At 41.4% G+C, this 13,153-nt stretch overlaps 1 protein-coding gene across 1 annotated transcript in view; it reads right to left on the reverse strand.

The window, feature by feature from the left end:
* Positions 1-13,153, reverse strand: part of RAB10 (RAB10, member RAS oncogene family) — a 57,344-nt gene that overhangs the window by 18,508 nt on the left and 25,683 nt on the right. Inside the window, exon 4 of the mRNA XM_019470967.1 lies at positions 2,716-2,776. Coding sequence (XP_019326512.1) covers positions 2,716-2,776 — 61 coding nt within the window. The remainder of the gene's footprint in view (positions 1-2,715; positions 2,777-13,153) is intronic.

A 13,153-nucleotide genomic window follows, 5' to 3' on the forward strand; every position in this document is an offset into this window, starting at 1 on the left:
GGGTGGGGGGGGGAAGAGACATTTCAACCTGAGTAAGCACCAATAATAATAATGATGATGATAATAACAATAGCAACAACGACAAGACAAAACTACCTTTGCTTCTAACAATAAAAGGGACTGGTAGGAAGCAAGAAAATAGCATTACGAAAGGCTGGACAAAGATACAGTGGCACTTTGGAGAGCCACGGCTGGACTTACACTCATGGACTGGGCCAATGTCATTGCACCTGGTATCCTGTCTCTGTAAGGGACCAGAAGCAGCTCAGACGTGCGTACAAGAAACAGGGCAAACTGACAGGCCATCTCACAAATGGGATGATAGTTTTCAGATAGGGGGGAAACCCACAAATGAAATAGCGGTCACTCCTCCTCTAAATTCTGAGCATGGATATGCTGCATTAATACAAGCACACCTGCAATGCAATACTAACTGAAAGCACACAAGTGCCAAGGGTCTCATCTCCTGTCCTTAACTGAAAGTCTGTTTTCTCTTCACCATCAGTCTTTTGTTCTCTTCTGGTCAGCTTAATCACGTATGGAGCTGTGTCCCAGTGGAAGTGCTACCTACGACTCAGAAGACACGTTTTGTTGATTCAGCTACATTAGCTCCTGTGCGTTGACTTCAGTTATAAAAGCACAGCCCATGCTCTGGATGCAAGAAAAGCTACAAGAACAGCCTCAGGTTTACAAGGGAAACGTTCCACTAAATGCATCCCTTGCTTACTAAACTGCTGCAGCGGGAGTGAAGTGTAATTCTGGAAATATGTTACACAACTCCTAGAAGTACAGGGTGAGTTTAAATACAGGAAGCAGTGGTTAAATATAGATGCATTGCACAAAGTATCTTCACCAAAAGACACTGCTATTCTAGCCACCAAACCACTGCTGGGCAAAACTCCTTGTACAGGAAAAGTTGGAAACGACAAAGTCTAAATTTTTTTTTTCCCCTTCATCATCAAAAGTGCATGCCATAGGAACTTCATTTTCTGCTTTCCAAGTTTCATTTCAAATGTGAAGTTTTAAACTGGCAGGAACAAGGAGCAGATTCAGACAACGACCTCCCAACTTCGCAACGCTTAAAAGTTGCAATTTCCCAAAACTCAGCTCACCAAATCCCTCTTCATTTCTCTAAGCCACTAAAACCCACAGCACGTACAGCTTCATTATGGCTTGCTTCTTTGTCTACATACACATTAAACATCCTCAGTATTCCATATTTTCAGTTTTTACGTTTCATGACGACTTTTTCCTAAGATTAGTCTAACACTTCCTTTTAAGTCATTCCAGTGTTTTGTTCTACCTTTCTATCCCATGGTGATTCACAGCACCTGCACTGTTGGGGTGAAAAAATACAACTCAGTGATTGTTAGAAGTTACGGTTTGATCTGGGTTGAAAATCTGAATGTTAACAGTCTGGTGAACTCATACAGCAAGAGCTGCCCAGCAAGTCAATCAATGACGCTGCATTACACCTGAATGCCTCTTTAGCTAATGCTCTCAGTCCCTTCCTTTCCGCCGCTCTGCTTTCGCTTCCCAGCTGATCTATACCCATCCTTCCTCAGACAGCTCCATCTAAAACATTGCCCTTACGAAGACGGTTACCCTTTGTGGCTCCCTGCTGAAGCATTCCAGCGCGCTGAGTTACTTCATCATCCAAATTCTTCCTTATTGACCGGCTACGCAGTTTATACAACAAAATCAACTTCCACAACTCTTTTGCTTGCAGGGCGCAAAACAAACAAACTAAGCTGGCCAACTTCTGCTTGCAGGACTGGGATATGAGAAACAACTGAGACACAAGGTGGACGTTCCGAGCGATGGTAACAAGAAGGATTCAGAATACATTCATTAGGAAGGATAACCATTCAGCCAGTTTTCCTCAGACAGGGGAAGACCAGCGCTTCCTTCTAAGTGGAACCCATCCATCTGCATCTACAAATGTCAAGATTATCAAGCCATAAAAGATTTTTATTAGTGGGGACAAAAGAGGTAAATTCAAGCTCTAAGGAAATTCAGGTTCTAAACTCTCAGTAAAGCTGGAGAATGCACCAGCAATACATGTATGTGGCTGAGGGGGGAGTCTAAACGAACATACAGGCTAGGAGAAGCCATTAGCTTTCCTGACCTGACTTGTCACAAGACTATTAAAACAGCAGAAAAAAAAAAATCTCTAGACAGACATGCAAAAGGGAAACAGTTTATATTTTGCCTCGTGTTAGACTTTCCAACAGAAAAGCAGCCGTGTTTTCAGCCCGCTGAGAAGCTCCACAGTTTACTGTGGAAAAATATAAAGTAAGTGCAGACGTGGATTACACTTGCTTGCTGACACAAAGCAAGGCTACTAGTCAATTTATAGTCATAGATTCGAGGCAACTCCTAATTTAAAAATTCCAGTTTTAAAACACTTCCCACTAAATCACAGCCTGCGAGGATCCTGTCCTCCCAAACAGGAGATTTGCCAACAGCCTGTCCAAGGGAGCAGTCAGTAACAGCGGTTATAAATGCAACACACAGATCTCTTCCCCATTTCTTAAAAACAGTTTGGGGGAATACACATGGCGCTTTACCACTACTGAAAATACAAAACACAGTTACAAAATTAGATACCTGAACGTAATCTCAGACAAAGTAAACTCTCCTCACAAAAACCTGCTTCTGAACAAAGCCATCCGGAAGGATGACACCACGTAGCTTCTTGGGTATATTACTCACCATATCTGTAGCTTGATCTTCTTTCCTTGTAATTCAACGGTTTTAATCTTGAAGTCTATCCCTAAAATAAACACATAAATAAGTAATTAGTATTTATTTACAAAAAAAAGCAATTCCACACCAATCAGAATTGCTGCAGACAGAACAGCAGCTTTTCTTCTTCTTTTACTGAATCGTCAGGTAAACCAAGGATGTCCAAGTAACCTGGAATGCAAGAGGAGCATGGCTACCAACACAAACAGGGCCCTCAAAGGGTCTGCAATTGGTCAACGGACACCTTCAGCTAACACTGTTAAGATGATATGGCTTGTAAAGGCTTTTAAGTTTCTTGCTTATTTTTAAGAACGAAAAATAGCATGTTTTTGCCATTTTTCTGGAGAACTTCCAAAAAGAAGAGATTTGGGAGTTTAGGTATAAATTTAAACATCCTGAACAAAATAGCAAGCTTTCTTCTTGTTTTTTTTAGTCTTTCCCCAAAAATGATTAAACCACAATATTTTGCATATGCTGAAAAATTATGTGAAATATTGTGGTGAATTTTTTTTTTTACGCTTATACCTAATCCTTGTGACACCACCATTTCAGAAACCTCTCAAAAAACCTGCCTCGCCCCCCAGGATTCTCCTTTCCATTAATCTTGTTCAAGTAACCTACCTGTAAGAATAACATCAACTACAGAAATCTGAATGCGTGTTACCTGTTTAACATCACTCAAAGCAGCCAGTGCGAGAGCCTACACCAGAGCGTGTGACAAGACTCCAGACTATTAAAAACAGTCATCTCGCTTTTTCCACTGCTGAAACAAGCAGCAGAAGCCCTAAATAGTCTCTTGAGCCAAACAGGCACACGCACGGTTTACAGACAGTCAACCTCAAGCTTCAATAATGTAAACAGAAGGGTTTAAGCAACACAAAGCTTTCAACCAGCAATAAAAGGCAAGTTGTCAGCATAAGTTGGCACCCAACCGCCACGTCTCTTCGCCCGGGTCCATCCCTGCTCCAGCCTCTGACGTGGTACAAGCAAAGTCACGACTTGACAGAAGCGTGTAACCACGACTCTCAAAACTCAGAGTAAGCAGAGACCATCTTGACAGAGCATGAGTAAGGTTTTTACTTTTAATACCAACTAATACAAAATAATTCACGTGTTAATTTGTGGCAAAGCTGAAATGGTATCGCAAGGAAGTTAGTTAATACGGGATTCACAAGGACTGACTGAAGAAGAGATGAAAGAGAGCTGTGCTGAGAAGACTTAGGAAAGAAGAAACTATCAAACTGAAGACAGATCCTTAGCCGAGACCAATACTGAAACCAGTATTTAATATTTTCATTATTAATTCTGGTGTAATAAATTGTCCTATCTGAAGTCTATCGCTTACAAAAGTGAGAGGCACTGTACAAAGGACGATTAAAATAAGAAACTGATAATCTCGAAGACAGAATAAAAACAAGGGATGGGTGTCAGCAGTACAAGATGCAACATTACATGCCTGCTACCTAAGAATTTCTTCTGTGAACCAGCAGCTGTTTTCACATGACAGAGGCGACAGACCGAAGGCTGAGAGATTACCATTTTACTTTCACGGAGTAACTATAATCCAATGGAGAGGCAAATCCAACCCTAGAATCGGCAAATACAGTCTTGCAAGCACCCGGTGAGAGATCTCCGTCCAAGGCAGGGAAATATGAACATCATTGTGCAAGACCTTGGTGAAACCTCATTTGTGCAACATGTACAAACTTATCACTCTTCCCCAGAAGAGATGGGCTCAGACGGAGGCAGATGCCATGCAAGACAAGCCAGGATGAGGAATCCCCCACCAGATCCTCCATAGCAGAAAAGGCTTGAGGACCACGTCTTGTTTCAACCTTCTCTTCCCCGAATTGCCTACAAGAATTATTAGCACAGACTACATCCAGTGGAGCAGGAACACTACAAGCCATCTTCTTCAAATGCTCTGACACTGATTAGAAGCCAGAGTTCTGACTTTCAATTCAAATCAGAGAAACACCGCCAACAAATCTTCTTGCTTTCCAAAAATCTGTTTGTATTTAGACTTTTTAAAAGGCAGCAGCTGCGATCACAAACTTCCCTCTTAAATCTACAAGGTCATTTTATACCAAGTAAGATTAAATAGAATTTATGAAACACACTATTATGTAAGAAGTCTACATGGGAAGTCTGCTTTAAACTCCACCAAGTCCAACTCCTTTTAGCTCTATATACAGCACACTACTTCATTTTAACATTGAAATACTAAATCAGTAACATCTTTTTACATAAAAATTCAGATATCAGAGCCTCTCTGGGAAAGGCTACACAATTTTAGATGGGGGGGGGGGGAGAATCCCCCCCCCACCAGGCCTGTGTCATGCAGGGGGAGGAACGGGGACGGCACTTGCTAGATGGACACCTACCATATATGCAGCCAAAAAGGAAAATGGAGAGTAACCCCTAAATGAGTACCAAATGCAGCTCCTCACAGAGCCTCTTATGGTTACAAAGTATTTCACAGACATGAACCAGAGTGTAAAGGGGCTAAATTCCCCATTTCTAAGGATTTAAAGCAGTACAGTGCCTAAAGGTCGAGGTTGTCCACTAATTCTAGGACGTCAGCTGGGGACCTTCAGACCTCCGTTTCAGGTCAGTGCTCCATTTTTTTTCCAGTTAGCCAAAGCAGTACTTCATCATTCACGTTAAGTTAAATTTGTGAATCAATATAGCTAGTATCATACGTATGTGGTTTGAAAAATAAACCCGCTGAACGACTAATAGCCAACATACAAAATTGCTCCAAATACACTTAACTATCCCCACATTTTGCAGCATTTAACTGTTTGCTACAACGTAGTGCTCCACAGCAACGCTATCGAACAAATGAACACAGCATTTGCCAAAAGATATAAATAAAAGTATTTTATACAGCGACACTTACTTTTAGGTTCTCCCCAGATAAAGCAGGATGTTTGACAGCCACTTTTTATGCGTTAAGATAAAGTAAGCTATTAACCCAGCCAAGGAAATTAACTCTTCTCTGCACCGAGAGGGACTTAGCTAACTCTAGTATTTGGGGAAAAAATAAATCTCTAATCCCATGTTATACTCAGCTTGCACTCCAATTACAATATAATACTAGTTCAGCCTTCGTAACAGAAAGATTGTTATAAATAGCAACGCCTATTTGCCTCTAAATACTTTCAAAGTAGTTTTAACAGACTGGAAAAACTAGACTTCTGCGTCGCTACAATGCCCGTTCAGTTCTAGGTCTTTCCAAAGAAGTCGCCAGTGACACTGTGCCGGCAGAAACACAAAGGCTTCAGAGAGAACAGATCACAGGTATGGGGAGTTTCCAGTAACATTAAGTTCAGGAAAGAGTTTAAGAGGGTAACGGGTATAAAAATTGAACGGCATGCAGAACGGACATATTACTATCACAGGAGGATAATGACAGAACTAATGAATTAAAGATGAGCATGAAATTACTCCCTTATTAAGTGTCGATAAGATATTCATCAACTTCAACAGGACAAACTGGAATTCACAGAAAAACCTGGAAGTATACTGCCAGCCTGTTAAACACTTGATATAACTCCATGCTTTCAAATGAAAATTTGGAAAGGTTTGTTACACTTCAGTATAGCTCGCACAGTTTAACAACGAAGTCTCCTTAAAGGCAGATCATCCCAGGTTTCTGGCTCACTTCTGGGTTTCCTTCCAATTTCAAGTCTTGTACCAGTTGCTAACAGCAACATATGGGCTCAGGCCTGACCAAAAACTGAACTCACGGCTTTAAAAAAAGACAGAAGCTATTTATGGATTCTTTAGGTTACTGGTCTTCGAGTATCAAGGCTTAAGAAGTACCATTAGTTGATCTCACGGTATGTGCAAACAAGATCTGCCCTTACACAAATATTGAAAGTCACTTCTGCCTAGTCACTGTACACACTCAGACCTCAGAAGCTGGAAGGTCAGACTTGTGCATCAGGCCACTGAAGTCAAGCTCTTCCGTCCCTACATCAGCAGAGGTTATTGTCAATGACTCCCCACAAAGCATTCCAGTTTTATTTGTCTAAGTTTAAATATCTGAATGTCTTGGTAAACACAGAACTATTTGCTCAACGGTTTTGAGTTTCCATTGCTCTCAGGCGAAAGACATTAACGAAGACCCAGGACTTGTGTCAGCACAACAGTGAGTTTTAAATCCGTAATCACTGCATCCAAACAGTTCTATATCACTTTACACCTTTCTCAAGCCCCTGCCAAGGTTCTGTAAAGATCACTCTTCCATTGCTAAATCACAAACCAACTCTTGAAAAGTGAAAGACAGAATGCCATCAGTACAAGAGGGAGGGAGAAAAAGTTATTTTCCAGTCCATTTCAGAGCTACAAATGATGAGCTAGCCCTTTTCAGACAGCACAAATTTTGTTTGCATTCTTTCCAAACAAAGACACCATTCAGCTCTGTGAGGACGCTGGGTGGAATGTAGGGCAAGAGAGGGGCAACGCTGCAGCGCTAGGAGCCTGACCGTCAACCTGCATGTCAAATCACCATCAAATGCAGACCATAAGCAGCATATAAATAAGCGCATTTTGTATTTCATTTGTTAGTAATTGCTTTGCAAGTATACTTGAACAGCACTATGTATTTTCAATTCGGGAACGAAAAGCAAATGTGCACAAATTCATACTCAAGTCTTGTGTCTTCAAGCTGCCCACCTTTGTGCTACAGGCTCTGGCAACAGCAAGTATTTTTCTTAACAGAAAACTACAGCTATCGACACCCAAATTATCACAGCAGAATTCAGGCCACATTCCAATTTTCTGATGAGCACAGGGAGCCATCTGGGTGGCCCCTTTCGCCTGCATCCCTCCCAGGCAGTAATCCTGAAGAAGGCAGAGGTTCGCAGCTCGAGCTACAGCACTTTCTCCGAGGGTTCGGAGGTGCACCTGAACATCCCCCACACAATCCACTTCAAACAACTAAAGCAAGGTGGAGCTCTTGCAAGTGCCTTAATAGCCACAAAAGGATAGAAATCTTATCTTTACTGCCTATCTTTTTAGAAATTCCAGCGTAAGTAAAGAAAGAGCCTGACCAGGCAGAAAGAAATCTATCTGCTGTCTTTCTTTACATTAACAACTTTCAAATTCACAAAGTCAGAAGGAACACAGAGTAAAAACTGTAACATACCTAGTTAGCACAAGAACACCATCACAGAAGCACAGAGAAAATCTATATCCTTCAGGTATGTTCACAGCTTACAGTAGGGCCCAAAAAACAGCCCTAAAATGTTTTTATTTAAAAAGCAAAAATGCAATAAAAGAAAACTTATCAACAGCAGGAAGATACAGCAATAACTAAGCCTGGAAGCTTTTAAAACTACAAAATTAACTTTGGGGCAGAGACCTTTGTAGAGCTTTGTCTAGTCTTTTTATACAACTACCTGATTATGAGATCCCTCAATACTGGAGACAGATTTATAGTATTGTAAGACTTTCTTAAGCTTAACACCTTAATGCAGAAAATTACTTCTGAAACAAACTCCTAATCCAGATACTGCTTTATCAAGTTTATTAATGTCTAGAGCATAACACTAATAAAAAGGTGATTCCTCTAACCCCTCCCAGTAACAACCTTTCCAAACATACCAAGCCCAGAATGATAAACTCTCTGAAGTCAACGTAAGTCCCGCATACAAGCTTTAATACTTCCAAATGTTATTTTACTAAGAATACGCCAACGTTAACACTTGTTATCAATGAAGTAGTTAAGATCAAATATTTTGTAAGAAAGCTTCGGATGTAAATAGACTTTCTCCTTCCAAAGTAAGCCCAACACAAGTGTATCAGGCAAGAGATGAGAGTTCTGGTTTTAATTAAGCTCTTAGTGATCTCAATTACTACTTAGGTCTTTCAAAATATTTATTCTACAAGGTATTCATACCTACACAGTATGAATAGACAACATTTCCAACCAAACTCAACATTTTAAGTACAAATACTGTTTTTCAGAGGCTTTACATGAATTAGATTTCTAAAAGTTTCTCTGCCTTCTTCACACCTTCAGCACAGAACAAAGCCTCCACCCTGGGTTTTCCAGGTGTCGCACCCAATACTGGGATCTAGGGCTTTGCTGAGACAATGCTTTGCACTTGGTGTGAAAGGTGTTCGAACCACAAGATTCAGACAGAAGAGTTAATTTCAGAGGAACAACAGCAAACCCCAGGCCAGGTGATCATTTTGTGCCTAGGCACACTGGCGCGACTTGATTCCCGCTCTACAGACCTGTGCAGGTAGGATCTCTGTGGCATCTTCTTTCTCCAGATAAAATTGTAATACAACAATAAAGGGAGTCACTAGACAAAGTCTCAAACTCTTGCTCACTAAAGCAAGTCTGAATGAGATTATTAGAGAGACTGGGACAACGAGGAAACCTGAAAACCTGGACTACTTGGCTTCTTTTAAGCAGTATTAAGAAATTGTAGATCCAAGTAAGGCACTGATACTTTAGGTCATAACTACTTTCTCTAACAAGACATTTATTCATCAGGAGTGAGGGATTACATTGCACTTGAACTCTTCCTTGTCTTTAGCCCTGATCACGTGTAGCACGGCCAGCTACTTGGGAAGGAGTGGGAAGAGGGAAAGGCAGTGTGACCAGCAACAAAAAACGAGCGATCGAATCAAAACGAGAAGCCTATCGATGCTTTAGAGTCTGACAAGATGCAAGCACACAGTGCCCTTTGTCTAAACTCAGCGGGCAATACTAATTTTGCTCATACTTTTGGAGGAGGATGTACAAACAGTTATCATGGCAGCTCCACACCTCTTGGTTTTACAGTACAGAAGCTACCCTCCTCTCCAGCTTTCAAATACATTTAATCTCATGACTAAACAAGATAGTAACTAAGCAAATAAGACAGCTAGTCTTCCTCTTTCAGGAGAAAGCTCACTTCACGTGCATGCTTATCTGCTGATTGTCTTTTGTTGATGTGTACACATACATACAACACAGACACAGCTCCAGCCTCCCATATATACACACTTGTACGTGTATCAGTTCTTGTATGTATCTTTTCTACACTTATGTGTGGCAATGAATTCTTTGAAGAAATAGAAGAAAATAGTATTGTTTAACACAAACTTCCACGTAAAACAAACAGCTCCCGTCTTGCTTTGGAAAGGTGAAAACCAAGACCACGGAATGCAAGTTCTGCAAAGGTCTTGTGAGGTCTTGTTTTTCTTGATCTCACACTAAAACCTGCAAGTGCACCAACTACTGCAGGCGACTCCAAAAGCTGAAGGGACATTATCCACTACAAGCAAACACTGCTGTAAGACAAAGCAAAAATCAGGCACCTATATAAAAGAAAATGAATAATAAATTTAATAATTAATAGGTTAATAGAACTTTTTTCAAAAACTAACAAGATGTTTCTGAACCTGCCTGTTCTGGTTAGCAAAGGGAAACAGGTGGGAGAAGAAAGACAAAAGGAGAAGAAAACTGTACCAGGCAGCAACCATCAGTCAGTGATTGAGTTATTGTTCTGCCTTCAAGGTAATTTTAGTTCCCCTGCAAAAACACAATTGTATATCCTAACACAGCAAGAAGCTTGCAAGTTGCTTTCCAAAAATTTAAGTTCAGCAGTGCTCATCAGAACACCACAGCCAGATGTGGATGAAGAACAGAGGAGGCAAACAGGTATCTCTCACCAGCTGAATACATGGAGCCAGGCAATCTGATTGCTGCTATTAGCCTAAGGTAACTCCATACAAACTGCTGCAAAACAAAGTAAATTATAAATAACGTAGGGTACCCATTGCAACACAGATGACAGACAACACTTCGCGGTTATGTTAGACCATGTTGCAGATTCCCATTCATTTTAACTAAAGGCTACTACCACACTGGTCAGACCTAAAATCAATGCTTATAAAAAAAAAAAAAGAAAAAAAAGACTTTCCTTACAGTCTCCAAAGTTACGATGACTCAGGACTCCTATTCAACTGCAGGCTAGGGAGCACCTACATAACTTGTTCAGACAGAGCAGCCCAGTACCAGGACCGGTGAGCAGAGCCTCAGCAGTCGGAGCAAAGGGGCCCCAGAAAATGAATCGGGGCAGTGCAGGACTCCCAGAGCCACCACCTAGAGAAGGCTACAGGGAGAACCAGCAGCAGCCCCCCAGGACCAACACGGAGGGTATCAGGAATCACAGAGCAGGTGACACTGAAATGGCCTCTTGGCTGTCTTTGCTGTCCTCTTCTAAACCTTTAATTCCATCATTTTTGACATTCAGTGACCAGGAATGTAACGAAGTACTTGAGATATGAGCAGACTATGGATTTATGCGGTAGTAAAACAGAAATTCAATGAATTCATGTGTTTCAGTGTTTCATCTTCTCTGCACTAAGATTTTCCTAGTGCAGAGAGGGCAAACTAGAGCAGCAACACAAACTCACTCTTCCGGCTCTGCAAGGTTTCAGGTCGTGACAATTCAGCATTTGCAGAGCACCAGAAATTGCACCCAAATAAAGTAACACATACCTTACGTGAAACCTTAGGAAATGTACTCTTAGTTAATTCTAGTAGTCTAAGAAAGTTCCACAACAACTGGGTAAGAGAAAACATCCACGAAGGTACGCGTCCTGTTTGGGAGCGTGGTTTTGATAGAGCTAGGCATGGGAGGACAATGGTAACAGAAACCAGTGATTTACTTACTTTAATTCCACCAGCCACAAATGATGAGGTGATTAGTGTTACATTTTTTTTTCCGCTCCTCTTTCCCACACATCCAGTCACTGGTGTCAATCCTCCCACCCTCAGACTGAGTCTATCACCTAGAGGCCTCTCCTTTCCCGAAGGACCTTCCCCAAGTGCTCTACTAGTCACCCATTCACTAAACAACCCATTGCATACTTTGTTCTAGTACCCTCATGACCTATCACTTTGGGTAAGCACTCACTCCTTTATGTCGAGGTCACCAGCCTCAATCCATACCACCTTGAGAGCAACGGCTACACAGAACAGTGTTTTCTTGGTAACATTCACAGTAACAAGCAGAGAAACTACCGGGGGAATAGCTGTATCTTCGACTGCTAGGGATCCACAGTAACTGAAGTATCCTGAAAACTGGTATTTTTGTAGAGCAGGTTATCAAGAAAAGTAATTATGACCACATCTCTCCCTCCGTAAAGATAAGCTAAAGATTCTTAACCAGTGATATCTGCTAGTGCGATGGCATGTACCTTAATAAACCACTCATTTAATTCTAGCATCTATTTTTAGGAATGCAGTAGATTCTCAAAATCCAAACAATCCACTTACCTTTAGCTTTTAACACAAAATTTGCTAAACTAGAGATTCTTTAAAAAAAAAGTGTATTTCCTTATCAATAGACTGATCAAGTCCTATCAGCCCCTCCTAGTGACCCCCATGGCTCTTTCCTGCATCTTCAGCTTTTCAGTATAATTTTGTTGTATCTTTATAACACCGTCTTCGCAGGCTAAGTTTCACTAATACCGTATCAATACAGCTAAATTCCAGAGTTGGTAATGTAAGGGAGAACACGGGACATGAGCAGTGGCACTGTTGCCAGATTGTCTCCTACCAATTAATCTATTCTTAACGAAGCAGATGACAATCCTGCGAGACGGCAGCTTCTTAGTGTGACCTACATTCTTCCATTCTAGATGCCTGCATTTGTTGTGCCTTCAAATGCTGCCACACATCACGAACAAACAAGCAACTGCAGTAAGACTCAGCGTTGCAGGGACATTTGATTCATGCAAATCAACACTGACTAACTGATATGGGGGACTCAGCTGAATATTCATTTTGGTGACAAATCCAGTCCTGTGGCTTATATCCCCCCAAATATCTGGCTTAATCCCCCCCAGACAATAGAAGGCCATTGTTATCCAGCCTGACCTCTTATCTGGGAAAGGCCGCATACTGTGAATTCATTCACATCTTCACTGTTTGCAGAAACGGGGGATCCTCACGCTGCACTGCTGCTTCCCCATCTGCAATTGCCTCGCCGGAGTTTTCCAAGCAGTCTGCCTCATATTCCACCCGCAGCCACCAGCCAGTTCAGAGATGAACAGCAAACGTTCAGAATTACCGGATTCAGAACTGCAAGAGTGAAGGGCACTTTCCCAACTTGAAATTCTTTTTGAAGTGCTCCTGTTTCCCTTCAAAGCAGCAGTCAAGTTGCGAGCTTGCAAGCTTCCTTTGTGCATCAATTCGTTTCAAGGATGTGTATTAAATCTAGGTCAAGACTACAGCCCTCTAGTGCACCAAAAATTTTCTCTCATTACTAGCTTCACTTGAAACCTCCTCAACAGATCATTCTTCAGAGATTTATATTAAAATCACTAGCTAACACCTACATGTTAATTCTGGAGTAAATCATCACAGAAGTCAATACTGCTACCAGAAATT

This window comes from Aptenodytes forsteri, unplaced genomic scaffold (genome assembly GCF_000699145.1).
Source record: "Aptenodytes forsteri isolate BGI_AS27 unplaced genomic scaffold, ASM69914v1 Scaffold192, whole genome shotgun sequence".
NCBI lineage: Eukaryota > Metazoa > Chordata > Aves > Sphenisciformes > Spheniscidae > Aptenodytes > Aptenodytes forsteri.